Source organism: Petromyzon marinus, chromosome 10, assembly GCF_048934315.1.
Source record: "Petromyzon marinus isolate PM22_M1 ecotype Great Lakes invasive population chromosome 10, UKy_Petmar_22M1.pri1.0, whole genome shotgun sequence".
Classification (NCBI taxonomy): Eukaryota; Metazoa; Chordata; class Hyperoartia; order Petromyzontiformes; family Petromyzontidae; genus Petromyzon; species Petromyzon marinus.
The window spans coordinates 4,273,172-4,290,713 of record NC_133676.1 but is presented as its reverse complement, the minus strand read 5'-3'; the positions used below and the strand labels follow the sequence as shown (position 1 = coordinate 4,290,713).

Here is a 17,542-nt window from a genome sequence, read left to right as displayed (position 1 = left end):
GTATATTGCCCTTGTACAGACCTTTTGTCAATACACTGCTAGATGAGGGTTTTCCCACGCTGTTGGTCACGTGAGTTCATTGAACATACTTCACCACGCTGGCCTGCAGTGCGGGTTGGTGAATGTTGCCGGTTCAGGTGGCACTGAACGCCGCTTCTTATCGCAGCTGTCGCTGCCCGCAAGTGCTTTAATGAGTGTTCGTGACTATATTTTTGAAATAACTACACATGTGGTGTCAACGATTCAGAGACAGTTTCTAGGAGGCACTTTATTTATTAACAACTTTCACAGTCTCGTCCGCACACTCTCCACAGTAGCTCAGCCTACCTAGCCTGTCCATAACACTGGCCGTCTAACACTGACGGTGCTGACCGAGATAGCCAACTTCTGTCCTTCGTAGCGCAATATCTAGCGAGGATGTTTAGCGACGACGGCAACGAGACGACAGCAACGTCGAGAACCGGTAGCCTCGAGCCCCTCGCTCTCGGCTCCTTTTATGCTCCCAGCGCGGCCCTGGCTCCGCCCTGACCGCGCCTCCCTTCTCGAACCCACTAGCAGGTTCCAGGGGCCTCCAGATGGGGTCCTCCGTGATCCTTACCCTAGTTCCTCTGCTCTTCCAACACACACCGTGCTCACGCTCACTGGCGTGTGTGCTGTCTGTCCACCACAGCTGCCGCTGCCGTCCAACAGCCGGCGCTATTACACTAGACATACATCAAATGACAGTACACTGTTTAATTTTATATTACAAATTGCATACGTGTGGCTTCAAATAATTATAAAACTATATTTTATGTACGTGAATACCTTTCGTGGTGGATATGCATTTCATTATACTGTACTATCATCGTTTATTTAAATAACATTTTGATTACACTAACCTTTAATGAGCATTCAAGTTAATTGCACGTAGCTAGCCACTGATGAGGCTTGAGACACGGATTCTTGTAAGCTGTGGGATTGTCATCAGTTTTAAACAAACAATTTGTACAAAAAGTATTATGCAAAAACCATCACCGTTCCTGAAGAACTGCCTTAGGTGACCATCAAATACATTTGTGCAAATGTGGATTTTCTAGTAATTTACAGATTAAGATTTTGGCATTGTAATCCGAAAATCTCGAAAACTTTCTACGCCGAACATCACCACTTGGATTTCAAAAATAACAAACTCCACACAACCCTCAATAACACTACCCTAAAAGGAAAGATATAATAAGCAACGTTTTGGTGAATGGCCCATGATTCAAGCAGGTTTTCCTGCTGTGGAACATTGTTGGTACACCACTTACCAATGCAGCATCGCAAACACATTTACGGAAATCTCGGATTGCAAACGTTACCGTTAGAGTTTGACGTGAGTGTTACGTGAAAGTATTAGGGGTGGTTCAATATGTACAGTACTTGTGCAAACGTTGCAAATGACCTCACAAACTGTTAAGTGCTGAAGGTGCTAGACATTGGTTGAGCAATTTATTCGGGTAATGGATAGTGTGTTGATGATCAGTTAAAGATATAATCAGGGCCAATGGTATTATGTATGTTGAGCTTCTTTCGCACTGTACATAGCCAACCGTGTTTATCGAACATGCTAGGAGCTGCTTGGCTGGTTTACTCGATGTATTGCCATAGATAGGGGATAGTACTGAGCGCTCGTTCCCTAGTTGTTCTCATCTGGTTAAACAAGATCAACTTTAACTTGAAATTTTTTAACACGTAGGCTTTTGCGACCAATATTATTCATAATAAAGGTTTTTGGGTTAGATCGCGTTATTTATAAATGTGTCGTAACCCTCCACCACCCGACATGGCCAATCAGCAAAAAAGTGTCACGTTGACAAAAGACAAATAGTTGACTACTCTAGCCCACCGGTGTGTTGAAGAGTGAATCCACAACATTTACAGTTTGAGTACGACATTTCGCTGGTAATTACATCCAGCATCATCGGGCAATTCGCCAGAATCGTGAAGCCCTCCACTTGCTCCCGGTCTTAAATAGAACAGCAGCAGGGTGACGTCATCATTTAACTCATTCAGGTGCAGTGATTTGAGGCGGAGGGGGGGTATTGTAATTATATAATCGATTGGTAATCAATCAATGGTGCTCTATTTAAGACCGGGAGCAAGTGAGGGCTTTACCATTCTGGCGAATTGCCCGATGATGCTGGATGTGATTACCAGCGAAATGTCGTACTCAAACTGTAAATTTCGATTTAAAGCTTTCGTGACTGCAATGATTCATCTTCTTTGGTTCTTTCGGTAAAGTCACGTAGAATGAGAATAAAATAATAAATTGATAAAATAAAATAACATAACATAATAATATTCTCACGACGTTTCGGCCACAACACAAGCGGCCTTCATCAGGTGAAGGGACGAGACTGTCTGGTAGGACAGCGCTGGAGTGAAAGAGCCACGTTCAGATCACGACCTTTAAGCTGTGTGAGAGGAAACAAAGCGCCTTGACAAAGGAATTAGCATATAATTTAGCATTGAAATGGCTGAGTGATTAGCTTGTGACTGGTCACAGAAATAGCTATGTTAAAAGTTAAAGCATACACATCCGCAGAGGCACCCCTTGATAAAGGAATTAGCATAGAATTTAGCATTGAAATAGCTGAGTGATTAGCTTGTAACTGGTCACAGAAATAGCTACGTTAAAGTCAGAGCATACACATTCACCGAGGCACTCGGTGAATGTGTATTTATTATTTTATTCTCATTCTACGTGACTTTACCGAAAGAACCAAAGAAGACAAACTGTAAATGTTGTGGATTCACTCTTCAACACACCGGTGGGCTAAAGTAGTCAACTATTTGTCTTTTGTCAACGTGACACTTTTTTTCTGATTGGCCGTGTCGGGTGGTGGAGGGTTACGACACATTTATAAATAACGAGATCTAACCCAAAAACCTTTATTATGACTTCAACTTTAAACTTGCTCGGATTATGAGTTAAGGGCAAGTGTTTTGTTAGCCTGTACATAAAAGCTACATGTCCCAGTTTGGATCCTGGACAATCTCAATTTTGGAAAGTGTCTGTGGAAATTGCGTTTTTGTCCCGGTTGAACATTTTCTTGCTCTACGCTCGACTTCTGCATGATATGTGATGGGGTCAGCGGTACTTGAATAGTGGGCGTGATTGGTAGAGGAAGGTGGGGCCTTATGAGCACGGCTGTATAAAATTTTGGCGTGGCCTAGGGTGGGGAGGGGATGGCAGCTCACAATGTGGCCCCCCATTAAGCCTCCCAAAATATATGGTAGCCTTGTGTTACACTCCACCCGAAACACCGTCTTCTCTCCATCGCTATATTTCGCCTTTTCGATTTCAACCACTCTTAGACTTTACGGTGCTCATGGCAGAGCCTCAGTAGATGATCCCCTCGGGATTCAGGAGCAGGTAGTCCCTGAGCCGCGCCGGCAGCGGGAGGCGTGGAATCTGGCAGTGGCAACGCTCGCCCAGGACCCCGCGGATGGCACAGCGGGACAGGTGCAGTAAGGATCGCGGCACTCCGTTGCAGAAGTGCAGTAGTGACGCGTAGAAGTCCCTGTGTGCCTGGAAAGAGCACGAGGGGGACATGAGAGGGCATGGGGTGCATGGGAAGGTGTTTCAGGTCCAGGAAGCAAACTCTGGCCGCTGGCTTCGTGGTGGAGTGTGCAAATCAATGTGTCACCACTCCCCGCATACGACTGCACAATGTGCATGAGTCGAATATGACTTTTAAATAGCCTTGCCAGGCAACAACACGTGAACTCGCATATCGCGTTATCCAATGATGCAAAAATAACTTGCATGTCAACCCAGTATAAAGAGGCACTTAAGAGTGACAGGAGTGCCTGGACATGTTCAGGTTCGAAACAAAGTGTTTCCAGGTCAGAAGTATTTCCCTCTATTACTCGATCAGTGTGGCTAAGAAGGTCACAGTGATGGATAAATATAATTTGTAGGCCATTTCTAAGCGGGAGTCATCATGTGGCCATGGAATGTGTGAAAATAAGTCGTGAGCTGTATCCAGTCCACAAGCTCTTGGTTCCCCACACTTAATGTACACGTGTGGATGCGGAGTGTGGATGGCGTGAGATACGAGTGTGTGTGTAGGGACTAGATCGACTCGACCTCATATGAGTACCTGGTGCAGTGTGTAAACATCGCTACTCGGGAGAAAAAGGCGGCCGGGTGTGGTTTTGGCCACTGACCCCCTGGTGTGCTGTCGGCCGGCCTTCATAGCTTCTCGCAAACAGCACTTGCCTCTAAAGTAAGTTAAGGCTATATGGGAGATCATTCTTTCCTAGGGACTTGGTGTCTCGTACCTCCCGGGCATCTTGCGAAAGAGCTGGCGCCCAGGCGTGTGTGATCCGCAGCTGCTTGTAGGAGTTGACGAGGATCTCTACGGCGGCCGGGCTGTTACCGCACAGCTCCAGAACCTCCACGATACAGGAGCAGCGACCACGTGAGTGACGGAAGATCAGACGAGGGCAAACCAGATGAGTCAGTGGTAACCAGCTGAGTGAGCGAGTCGGTGGAGCAGTTGAGTCAGGTGTGACCAGGAAAAGCAATGACTCGTGAGCGGCGTGTGCATCACTCTATTGGCATGTTAGCAGTGTTTTCGGCACCTTGTGGAACTGGAGCGGGTAGATGCTCACGGAGCCGTGATTGAGCAGCATCTGGATGCATCGCTCGGGCTGCAGCGTGGGGCGGACGCTCACGACGCGCACGATGTACTGCAGTGCCGTGCAGCCCAGGCCGTCCAGCTGGTTCACGTGCGCGCCCGCCGACAGCAGCAACTCGAGCAGTGTGCAGTCCGCGTTCCAGGCGGCACGGTGCAGCGCCGACTTGCGATCCGTGTCCACGCCGTTGGGGTCAGCGCCCAGCGTTAGCAACCGCTCGCACACCTGATGCCGGAGCCAAACCCTTGTCAAGCATCGGCAGTTCTTGTCGGGGAATAATACCTGAGCCCAGGCAGGTGCCCTCACCAGGACTAAAGCAGGAAGTTATTTTTCCCCAATTACATTCCTTAAATAATGATCAAATAGAGCAAATTAAGATCTGTAAGTATCTTGGGGTCATCCTGGATTCAAAACTGAATTTTGGTAAAAAGACAAAAATAAAAATTGGTTTTCTGTATTGACACAAGCACTGCTTCCCCCCAATGTTCCGTTTGGAATTGATAAAAGCTACCATACTGCCTCTACTTGACTACTGTGACATCGTGTATAAATCAGCCCAAAGTACTGTACTGAAGAAGCTTGATTCCATCTATCACTCAGCCTTAAGATTTACATTGAACTGCCCATATAGGACTCACCACTGTGATCTCTACATTGGGTCAAACTTAACATCTCTTAATGTTCGACCGCTTGTGCACCAGATCTTATTTATTCACGATGTACTTACAAAAAAATCCGCAGACTACCTGTTGGATCTCCTCTCTGTTTCAAAGAACAAATTTGACCTCAGGTCTTCGCTAATTTACCAGCTTCACATTTCCTATTGCCGTACAAAAACTGGAGGAAGGGCCTTTGCTATTGATGCCCCCAGGGTCTGGAATGCTATTGCCAATAAACTTTAATTTGAATCGCTACCAATGAGATCTTATCTCAAAACTGTTCTAGAGGAGTTGTACACCCCTAGCTGCCACTGCTATTCATTGGCGTAAAATAAAATGTTTCACTCCGGATGACGCTGCAAAGTATTATCTGTATTTTGATTTAGCGTGCTGATCTTAAAGGTGCATTGAAAAATTTGATACTCCGACTGATGCTTCTGTTATTGTGGAGTAACTCATGTAGCTAGCTATGGCTCTAGGATTTGGTATTACATGTTATTTATGTAGTTTATTGTAAAAATTCGGTCACAGTCCCTGTGATCACTGTTACGTTGCAATTATGGCTTTATTTTTGGGTGATTTCGAAAAGTTTTTTGGTTTGGACATGTTTGTTTTGTTGTAGTATGGAGTTAGACTGATGGCCTTAATCTAAGTTTTCTTGTGGTTGTTGATTGACTTGCATCCCACTGGGATTTTTGCGCAGAGCGTTGGTGTACGGTGCTTTTTTCAGAAATATTTTGCTGTTTTTTTAAATGGATTTTCTGTTTGCACAGTCACATAGTCACTTCAAGATGTTTTTCCTGTTCGTGTTTTTGTTTTTTTTGTTTGTTTGTTGTGGTTGCACCCGATTCAAGAGCCGAATGGCTCACAGGGCTATACCAAAATAAATAAACTAGAAAAAAACTAACTAAAATGTGGGGTAGCTATCGAATTTGCAGGCAGTGCAGCTTCACTGGGGCCCATCGGCCAGAGGAGGCCAGGCGCCAAGCCATGACGAGTGGAGAAATTGGACTGGTGGCCCTATTTTATTCCTTAAACCAGGGCCCTGGTAACCACGCTACTCCACTATGGAGTAGCGTGGTGCCTAGAGAAATTCTGCACACACACAAGGGGGAAGGAAACACTAATAAATCATCAATACAGTGCAGTTTGTCAGCTGATCCATGGGCCCCAATGCAGCTGCACCGCCTGCACACTCGACGGCTACACCACTGCTCCAAGGGTCATACCGTGACCGGCGACGGAGGGCACATGTTGGCACACATACCTTGTGGTGCTGGGGGCTGACGCACATGTTCCTCATGCTGAGCGCCCAGAAGATGGCGGTGCACAGCGGTGTCTCGTCATGCCCGTCGCTGCCATCCACCTCGGCGCCGTGCGACACGTAGAGCGCCGTGTGCTCGGGAAGGCCGCACCGCGCCGCCGTGTGGAGGGGCATCTCCTCGGCTGCGTTCCCCGTCTCCAGATTCACGTCTGCGCCTGCACACGCGCGCGCGCGCACACACGCGTGTGCCAACCAACCACCAACAAGTTGTGGGGACGTGACAGAAACGAGTTTTAATCCACTGCTTCCGCTACAAATCTGGTGATTCTGTTCACCACTTTTTCTCCTTGTTTCCTAAATTTCGCTCTCAAGTTCTATCTTCTCACATGCTCAATTCATGCCATGTTCTTCGGTTACAATTTACTGCATGGGTTTTAGTGCTTGTGCTGTATCGCTCTTATGCGTGTTTTCGGCTTGGACCGTGGCATGATTGCTCCATGTGCTGCAAGCTTCTTCAGCAACTGAACGCAGTTACTGTAGTTTTTATCACAAGCTTGTCATCAGAGTCTGTATCTGCACGAGGAATACTGCAGTTTTCACACTTGCAATATATTTGTCTCACCACAATGTCAGGGCCGGATCATGGTCCCATGAGGCCCCTGGGCACATGTATTTTGGAGCCCCCCCCCCCCCCCGCTTTTCTATATTGGTGTCTTTCTTGCCTTCCTCCTCACAAAATCATCCACTAGATCGTAAAAATCTAGCTGTCTGACTCTATTGACATAAGTGATAATGAGCTGTGATGTGTTTGGCAATGTGCTACTCCGCAGCTCACTTTTCATTCTGCCTAAAAGGAAAAATGTCCGCTCACCCTGGTAGTTTTGTCACTGGCAAAGTGAGAAAAATCCGAAGTGCCACAAAAACATTGGGGAAGACTGACTGCAAATTACGTGCCTGCAACGTCTCAAGCAATTTAGTTGGGCACTTCTCACCGTCAGTCAGACATGCAAGACGTGAATTGTATGAGTTCGTTGGCAAAGTTCACGTCCAGGTCTGATGGATATGCAGTTCCACTATATCACTATTAGACACCTGATCTGACATAAACAGAACTCCAAAGAGACTGGTCAAACGCTTGTAAGCGTCCAAGCGATGTTCAAGGCATGCCACTAGCTTGTCAATGATCACATAACATGTTTTTATTTTGAACTTCTCCCTCCCCTCAAGTGTCACACCTGGCTCTGAGCTCTCATCTGCAAATGTTTTATATTTCCTCTTATATGACTGAGAGATACCTGACACATTTAAGGCTGCCCTTTCAAAAGCCTCAAACTGGTCTTGCTGTCCCATCACAAAATCCGTCAATGAAGACAAAAGCTGTGCTGCTACAGAGATGTCAATGTCACTTTCCTGTAGGTGCATGCTTGTAGCGTGGAACCGGTCAAGTATGACATCCCAGAAATTTGCCATGAACACCATCTCTAAGGTGTCAAATTTAGCACATAGTCCAGCCGCCTCAATTCGAGTATCTCTTTTCTCATCATCATTGCACATACCACCGAAGGCCTCTCTAATGTGGGTGTAATTTCTCCACAGTGCCTTGGTTGACTCTGCCCGAGCACTCCACCGAGTACTGGACAATGATTTTAATGCCAGTCTGACATCTGTCTTCTGAAAGACTTTCCCCCATCTGTGTGTAGACGAAGAGTAAAATGTGTACAGTGACTGCAACATGTAAAAAAACTCGTCAGCCTCTGGGCTACTGCCATCTAAGGTGTTAACACCAACTAAGTTAAGTGAATGCGCTGCACAAGGCACATACTCTATCAGAGGGGTTTTTTTTCAGGTGGGCCTGTAGCCCATTGTATTTTCCTGACAAGTTGCTTGCATTGTCATATGACTGACCTCTACAGTTTGAGAGGTCCAACCCAAGGCCCTCCACCATCAAAGTCACACAGTCTGCTAAACTTTCGGCAGTGTAACTCTCAATTGGCTCAAAGCCCAGGAATCGCTCCACCACATTCCCGCTGCTGTTAACAAACTGTAATATGAACGTCAATTGGTCCACATGTGACAGGTCTGGGGTGGAGTCAACAATTATTGAAAAATATTTGGCATCCCTAATATCTCGTCTGCTATTGTTTTGCGAGTTTTCTGACCCATTAGCTCAATGAGTTCTTCACATATTGCCGATGACAAATAGGACACGGTGCTTCTTCCTTTTCCGCCAAACTTTTTAATATGTTCAGGTAAGAATGGGTCAAATTGTGATAGCAATTCTAGGATGCCAAGGAAATTACCATTATGGGTTGACCCAAACCGTTCATTATCTCCCCTAAACACAAGTCCTCTTTCACCCAAGAACTTGATTACTGCTACAACTCTTTTCAAAATGTTCCTCCAGTATTTACGTTCCCCATCAAGTTGCTGCATGAGATCTGCATCTATAGCATTGCCCTTTGTCCGCTGGCGCAAGGCAAGCATGCATGATCTGTGTTCCCCTATTCTTTCAGAGTGCTTACAGTCACTAAACCCCTGACTAAAGCCACCGAGCTTTCTGGAGAACAGTTTGCATGCAAAACAGTATACACAACCTGTTGGGGGTGAGTACAGTAGCCATTGTCTAGAAACCTGCCCATTTGGCAATATACAGTTCATAAGTTCATTGTTGAAACTTAGAGTCTTTCCACCAAGCACTCAACCTCGGACTGAAGCTGGGTATTTTTCACTGCAGTTTTGGAAGGGGACTGCTCTTTCAATAAGTACTGACTTAACAATGTCACTGAAAGTGCTTTGCCATAATGCAGGGTCAGTGACCTCATAGCACCAGGAATGGCTTGGTTGCTGATTTGATTCTTGTGAACTGCCAAACTGCTCCTGAGGTGGAAATGATGGTTCTTGTATACCATTAGCTGTTGAGGGTTCGCCTTCAAAGGATGGCTCTGGGGGAGTGACAACATTACTGGAAACTGAACTAGTCCTAGTTCCTTCCTCACAGCTGCCAATAATGTTGCTGTCATCATTATTAATATCAGAGGGTTTTTGAAAGAAGTTGGTAATGAGTGGAACACTTTGAAGCAAAACCTCCTCTCTTGCCTCCTTTTCTTTTTTGGCTTTCCCTTTGTAAGCACCACTATTCCAACGTTTGTGGTCCATATTTCAGAACTAGTATGCTATTTATATGAATATATTTATAGCATATCTCAATACTTATTAAATAATAATTTAATTGATATATTAATGACAAAACCCTTCAAATACTTTTCGATTTAAAGCTTTCGTGACTGCAATGATTCATCTTCTTTGGTTCTTTCGGTAAAGTCACGTAGAATGAGAATAAAATAATAAATTGATAAAATAAAATAACACAATAATATTCTCACGACGTTTCGGCCACAACACAAGAGGCCGCTTGTGTTGTGGCCGAAACGTCGTGAGAATATTATTGTGTTATTTTCTTTTATCAATTTATTATTTTATTCTCATTCTACGTGACTTTACCGAAAGAACCAAAGAAGACCCTTCAAATACTGTTGGAAAATACAATCAAGTGGTAATAGTCTATAGTCTACTTGTACCAAAAGGCAGCTTTGAGTAGATAAAATAAAAAATATATAGAAAAGCACATAAAATAACCCTTTAAAAAGGCTTTTAGAAAATAGCTCTTAGGAGGGATTGTTGAAGTAGCCTTTAAAAAGGCTGTTTTATAAAAAGATGAAAAAAGTATCTGAATATATTACTGTGGTGTACCAAGCAATAAAACAGGCATCTGCCTGTGGCTTTTCCGACCAAGAAATATTTTATATAACTGCCTGACACAGAGAGAATTATGTTGCTTGAAATTCAAAAGTTAACTTTTTTTTAATTGGCTGAATAACCAACAAAGGTTTCTGATAAGTCAGTGAAATTACTTGGTGGAGACTATGCACATAGGCCACACCCCATCGATGGGGAGGGGCCACACCCCATAGGCCACACCCCATCAATGGGGAGGGGAGTAAAAGACCTCGTAAGAGCTGTCGACAATTTGCATGTCAACGTTAGCATTATCTACTTCCGTGGATCTAAAAACAGACGGTCTATGGAAAAAATGAATGGGGTTTTCCTTAATCTTTAAGTATGGATTGGGTCTCTTATTTACGCGTTAGTGTATGAAAAAATATAGCTTTTGGCATCTTTTTTAATGTTTCACAAAACCACGGTGTATATTTAATAATTCATTTGTCAACGGCTAACTAAGCTCTCAACAAACGACGAGCCCTCGGTCTCACTAGCTGGCTTTTTAGTGCAGCTAATTTGGTTGTAAGGGCAGAAAACTGTAAAAAATGGCAGCTAGCTAACTAATTTATGTTAACAAGCTGAATAATATGGGCAGCTAGCTAGGGAAAATGGGCAGCTAGCTAAAATAAAGGGATAGCTAGTTACGGTAAGCCAAATAACGAACTGCTTGCCATAATATGACGCCCTTCAAACTGTCCTGTTATGCAGAATGAACTGACTTGTTGGTGAATTTGTATCATGTCACAGCATATTGTAGCGTGCAAAACCAGTGGTTCAGTTGTACAGAAGCACTGTTCTCTCCGAGAGGCCCTCATTTTAAACATGCACTGTATGTACCAAAGGGCCCAGGTGTTGCGCTCGATGCATGCATCGAGGGGCCTGGGGGCCCGAGTGGTCAACTCACACTGTAACCACCCAGGGGCCCGATGGCCCTAGTGGTCAGCTCACGCTTTAAGCACTGAGGGGCCTTACATTGTAAGCGCTGCAGGGCCCGGGGGCCCTAATGGTCAGCTCACGCTTTAAGCCCCAGGGGCCTAGGGGCCCGAGTGGTCAGCTCACTCTTTAAACGCCAAGGAGCCTGCGGGCCCTCACACTGTAAGTGCTGAGGGGTGTGGGGCCCGAGTGGTTAGCTCACGCTATAAGCACCCAGGGGCCTAGTAGTCAGCTTGCACTGTGCGCACTGAGGGCCCTGGCGTTCAACTTCCTTCGGAAGTCTTTGGGCACGCACCGCACATGGCATGAGACTTGGAGGCCCCCTGACAGTCCGAGGCCCCAGGACTTTGGTCCCACTGGCCCGGTCCATAATCCAGCCTTGATTTTGGTAATGTTCCATATTTCCGAGCCTTTTTCAAGTAAATCTGGGCTATATATATTTTTATCCATAAACACATCTTCAATAGAAGTCCATGAGTTTCTCTCCTTTGTAATACATTCTTCTGAGCTTAAAGCTGCCAGCTTCTTTCCTATCCGGCTCCCATGATGGTGTTCCAATCTGCCATTACCATCAGATGGACATCCCCTTTTCTCCTGCAATAATTTCCTCTTATAGTAGTAGATCTTGCCCGCTTTTTCCTCACTAGTTGAATTATGGCTGCATCGACTGGTTTTATTTGGATCATTATAAGCATCACTCTGTCACTGCATCTCACTATCTTAGAGATATTTCTTCCTGTATTCTAATCCACGTGAGAATTTCCTAGTTAGCACTCCCTCACTTGAGAGTTGTTTTTTTGATGAAGCATAAAACTGATGTCGAACAGCCTGGGACACACATCCCAAGTACGTATCCACAACACAAAAGCTACTCATCATTTTGAATAGCATCTTCTTTAAATCCAGCTTAAACTCATTCACAAATATACCCCGCATGTACATAACAACAACAGCCGCCATAACTGGCAGTGACATCACCACAGCGCTTGTGCCAGGCTAGGCGCACGTGAGGCCATATGAAGTGTCGAAGGCTCGTTGGCAGGAGTTCACGTGACAGACCCAGGTACCATGGGATGATTGACTGAGATGACTAGCACATGCACTACCTGTGCTCCCTACTGCACCAACTCACTGCATTTTAGCCGCCCAGGCGCTCCGCTCATTGTTGCGAGCATCACTCCTCTGCCCTCCGCTTGTGTGCACACACACACACCTGCTGCACTAACCTACGCTCAGTAGCAGCAGGGAGCACTCTAGGGACTGTGGAGTGGTGCAGTAATGGATGGCGGCCAGTCCGCTGGTCGAGTACTTGTCGGGATCGGCCCCGTACTCCAGCAGCAGTGACACAATGGCAGGCCGCTCCAGCAAGCAGGCCACGTGCAGCGGCGTCTTGCCGTTGGGCATGGCGTTGGGGTCTGCGCCGCGGCGAAGCAGAACCCGTGTACACTCCTCCCGGCCCAGTGCCGCAGCCACGTGCAGCGGCATGACGCTCGAGGACTGGAGTTTGTAGTTAGGCAGCCAGAAGCCTGCGAGATGGACACAGCAAGGTGATGATAATAATGATAGTAATGCAATTTGTAACGCACAGAAAATTGTATGGGCATAAATGACCGTGACTCTGAGGTGCTGGAGCTAAGCTCAGTGTCGTTTGAAAGCCAGGCAAAAGAGATGTGGGGGGCCTTTAAAATTCAGGACTTGATACGCACACTGCACGTATGATGCCTGGCAGCTAATTTTAACGGGCATTTCACTTCAATGTTAACGATTCTCTGTAAATGTTAATGATACATTTTTCTTTCATGATTTACAAGCACAGGTACAAAAGGACCAACATGACAAGCAGCCTGCAACAATAGCAATTGATTGGTGTTCTTGTATTATTTAATGTTTTATATACGTTGCTGAATAATGAACTTTAATATGAACCCAAGGAAGGCAATTATTGATCTTGCAGGAACCCTGCCTGTGGAAGTAATGGGGTTCAGCCACCCTCAAGCCTCCTGGGTCCCCATGCCCAAGGGGGAAAAGCAATCACGAGTCCTCGATGGCGGCACATAATTGTAGTGAGACAGACAAGGGGCAGCATTTGCTTCCGGAGCATAGGTAGTTGGGTGAGAGTATTGACAGCTGAGACTCGATGTGAGCATCAAACAGGAGCAGGTATCGTGCAGATACTGCATGGTGCCGGCCTTAGAGGGCCACGGCACGCGATGCACTGTCATCGCGTACACCCCACGGGCGGGTGTAGTACCAGCCCTAGCGGGGCTTGGCGTGCGCTGGGATAGCGCGAGCACCACGCATAGCGCGTAGTGCGGGCTTCCACAGGGGGGAGTAGGAGAGTGTCAGCCCAGGGGCAGGGTTGCCCCGGGCCATGGCAGTCTGGTTGACCCCGAAGACACGCGATCCGGAGTGTCCACAGAGAGGCCCCCAAGTGGGGGGGGGGGGCAGGGGGTGATCACGTGTCCGGGGAGAGCTCTCGAGAGGTATCGAGAGGGAGCTGGAAGGCTCGAGAAGGCGGGCGGGGCCGAGGGCGGAGCAGCCCCGACCCAGGGGGATATAAGGCGGGTCCCTTAGAGGGACCAGGGTCGCTGCATTCTACAAGCTGAAACTCTACAGGCATCAACACGTGGTCGGGACCCGAGTGAGGGCTAGACCCTTCGTAGCTGTAACCCCTCCATATAGGGTAGTTAGCTGGGTGGCCACCACCCTAGGCTGTATCTGATGAAGGGGAAGTTACCCCTTTGTGTTACGTGTTGATGTTACAAATAAATGTGTTGCCTCCAAAGAACAACATTTGCGACTCAGTTTGACTCACTACACTAATATTACATTTAATGATTTCTCAAGCCCCATCTTGACAAATGATATTTTTTGTTACATTTGTTGAGAAGTTCCCGACGACTCACTCGGAGGCTGAGGTAAGTTAAGGGCTTCCGCCTTAGGTTCATTACAAATCCTAACAATACACAGGGGTGAACAAATTCCCAGGGGTTAGGGGTCCCGGGCTAGGTCCCGACACAGCCAGCTGCCCTGTGCTGTCTCCTCTGTGCCGGCCGTGGGATCAGCCAACACGGCCGACCGAGGTGCACAGCCACGTCCAGCCCTGGCACTGTGCCCTCTCCTATCCCTACCCTCTTGCCCCTGGCTCCCCATTCCACCCTTCTCAGACCCTACTCTCCAGCTACGACCCCGGACGTCACGGGTCCCCCCTTTATACTTGAGCCGTGACGTCATTCTGCTGCCCCGAGAGCATGACGTCACTTCGTGTGACGTCATCGCACTGGACAGCACACGTGACGCCACTTCCCCATTCTACTCCTCTACACGTTTGTCACGAAAATTGTACCATGTTTCTTTGCAATAATTGGGGTTTCACCCCATAATAATGTTCACGTATGCATACATTCAGTATGGGAGCCCTCTTGGCATGGGATCTCACAGTCTAGACTGGGAGAAATGGAAAACATCTGCCAGACGAATCGTTCAAGGTCAATCTGACAACTTCCACACTCCTCATAACCAACAGTTGACATTTTTTTCCTCCAAAATTGTGATGAAAATTACCAATTATCCGGATAGCACCGATCACTCAAGACAGCTCCATTCTCACACGAGCACGGGGTGGCATTCATCTCCATTGGCTTACCCACACGACAAACCGTGGCAGCAGATGTGGACACTTTGTGCCAAAATAAATAATTAACAAATCTACAGTGTGCGACTGTGGTCACCCAGAACAGCCCATGGAGCATAAATATGTATAACGACTGCCCGATTTACAAATACAGTACAAAGGCATGCATCAATCACAGTGATGCACCATCCCGCTACTCTTGGCGCAATTATCTTACGCAACCACAATGCAAAATTGCAGCTGTTGCTCTGCATCAACATCCGCCAGAGAAGACATGCCCGAGCCAGAGGTGGCAATCCCATATTCCTTTGGCAGACTCTTCATGTGACAACCGCCGTTAACTTCCCACCAAAAAAAGGGGTGTTTTTATATCGACCCCCTTTTTGGGGAAATTCTGCTGGGAATAGCGGAAGGCTCTACCTGCCTGGTTTGTAGGCAGCCAGCTTCATGTGCTCGTCCTCCACGTAGAAGATTTGGTCGACTTGGACGATGTCGCTCTGCAGATAATTTTCCACCAGCGCCACTTCGTTGGCATTGAGCGCCTCTAAGAATCGGATCTTTCCCTCCCCGCACATGTCCTCTTGCGCAAGCAAGATGTTGTCCATTGCTCAACTTCCGCTTTATTTGTGAGTTATTGTTGATATTAGGCCGTATGCACAGCTATGCTGTATTAATAGGTAGTAACCTGTTGACCTCCGAGCACTGCGTTCGGCCGATTGACCGCGCAACACATGCAGAGTGTGAACGCGCGTGGCCGTGGGTGCCGTGCGAGCAGTGATGTGTGGGTGAGAGGAGTAACTTTAGCTCGCTGTCACGCGTGGCTATTTTTGTGAGTCGTTTAAGGCTCGGCGGGGTGGGGGGGGTTACAAAACACGGTGCCGATTTTGGCCGATTTGCGTGGGCCATACGCCACACAACAACAGAGTTCTTCACCCCTGTTTTCTAGTTTTTCTGCTCGGGTCTCTTGAAGATGCTTGTCTAAATCGCCGCGTAGCTGGTGATCGGTAAAGTTTATGTGCGTCACTTTGGTGACCCAGGTCACACTTGCAAATGATACGTATCCTGCTCTCTCTCGAGTTCTCACCGGGTTAAACAAATAACTTGAACTTGTATGCATTCAGTTGTAGGACTACTTAAATATGAGTCAATATATGCAGCTAATACTGTGTATATTGAGGTGAGAATTTCACTGCACGATGAACTCGGTACCCTGAGTTTGATTCCTGGCCATGGCTAATCAATTAAGTGAGATCTGAACTGATACTGGGCCAATTCATCCTTCAACCCACATTGACCAGCGTGGTGAAGTATAGGAAATTTATACCCATGACTAACACGGCTTGGTGATCTACATTTTGTTCCTACGTTACTACTTTATCTTAAATGTGAAACTTAAAACAAATCGTAGTTTAAGTATTTAAATTGGACATGTTAACACATTACAGCCCTGTCGTGAGTACAGTAGTCACAACCAAAAATGTATCCTTTTAGTAGCCGTGGTTTATTCTAGATTCCAGATTAAGGGATTCATTCCGATGGAAAGGGGGGTAGAGTATATATTTAAAAAAAACAGTAGTGTGTTATCAAACCAAACTGGCGTATGGAAAGCTTATCGTGTACTGCAGCTTGGCAGGCTAAGGGTTCCACCCCATTAATATCGAGGCAACATATTGCACTTTTTCACATTCCAGTACTATAATAAAACGCTTTTATGCGGCCTCTATTATCCGCGACAACTCGTGTTATCCACAAGCCCTCTTCCTGTAATCCTCGACTTCAATTTCCAATGTCTTTGCGTAACATCCAATTCGGGATATTGTTTTAAATTGTACACAAAAAAAGAGTCGCAAGGCGAATTACATTCTATTGTCTGTCGGTTATCCACCGATGTTAGCCCCGCGGGGTAAGAGTAAAATCGTCGAGAACCCCGTGGATAATGTGGGTCTGCGATTTTGTTCTCCGGAATTGGCCCAGATTTGGGTCACGAACGCGAACAGCAGGGGGGCAAACGTCGCTGTGAGGAATCGAAACGTGTAACAGTTGTGGGGCGCTTTCAAATGTGAAGATAAAACATTTCATTTTAATACGTCAATTTCAGTCGGTGCGCGTTGTCATCATATGCGTATTAAAGCGTGCCGCATTAAACGTGACTTCGGGCCTGAACCATCCACCAATGTGGTCAGCGATGTGGTGGTTGGTGAGGAAGTTGTGGTGGGCGCCAAGGGGGGGTCTCAAAACTGGTCGTGACGAATTCTGCTGAAGGGGGAATTCTGCTAAAAAGAGATATACGTGTGTTTAAAAAAAATGAACCCTCGTTAAAACATTCGAAGGCAAACGTTTCGATCGTGTCGCTGCACGTCCCTTCACGAGCGCCGCTATCCCCTCGGGCGCCGCCATCAACTTCGCGTCTCCACCATCTCCCCAGAAAGTAGTGCGCGGAGAGGTCAGTCCGCGGCCTCCACCAATCACGCGGCCGCGCTTGTTTGGTTTCAAGCCCGGCCGGCCAATCGGCGCGCGCGCCCAAAGAAAAAAAACAGCCGTTCAACGCGGAGATTAATCCGCGCGGCGGGAAGGTGACGCGGCCGCGGTGAAGAAATGGGGGGG

General features: G+C 46.8%; 1 protein-coding gene across 2 annotated transcripts; it reads right to left on the bottom strand.

Annotated features, from left to right (window-relative positions):
* Nucleotides 1-253: 253 nt before the first annotated feature.
* LOC116941075 (ankyrin repeat and SOCS box protein 4-like) lies at nt 254-17,518 on the bottom strand. 2 transcript variants are annotated; one of them, XM_032951683.2, is made up of 6 exons: nt 15,363-17,518; nt 12,531-12,830; nt 6,595-6,806; nt 4,615-4,893; nt 4,312-4,425; nt 254-3,556 (listed from the first exon to the last, which is right to left on the bottom strand). In XM_032951683.2, the coding sequence occupies exons 1-6, from the start codon at nt 15,541-15,543 to the stop codon at nt 3,368-3,370; spliced, it is 1,275 nt and encodes a 424-aa protein (XP_032807574.1). In that variant the 5' UTR covers nt 15,544-17,518; the 3' UTR covers nt 254-3,367. The 2 variants fall into 2 exon arrangements, with proteins under 2 accessions (XP_032807574.1, XP_032807575.1); XM_032951684.2 differs by having other exon boundaries at nt 15,359-15,470.
* Nucleotides 17,519-17,542: the final 24 nt, after the last annotated feature.

Excerpts from the sequence above, each read along its gene's own strand:
- LOC116941075 (XM_032951683.2), bottom strand. The coding sequence starts at position 15,543 with ATGGACAACATCTTGCTTGCGCAAGAGGACATGTGCGGGGAGGGAAAG. Across the intron at positions 6,807-12,530 it reads CCTGCTGCTACTGAGCGTAG|GCGCAGACGTGAATCTGGAG; the intron begins GTTAGTGCAGCA and ends GCGCGTGTGCAG. Across the intron at positions 4,894-6,594 it reads TCAGCCCCCAGCACCACAAG|GTGTGCGAGCGGTTGCTAAC; the intron begins GTATGTGTGCCA and ends CTCCGGCATCAG.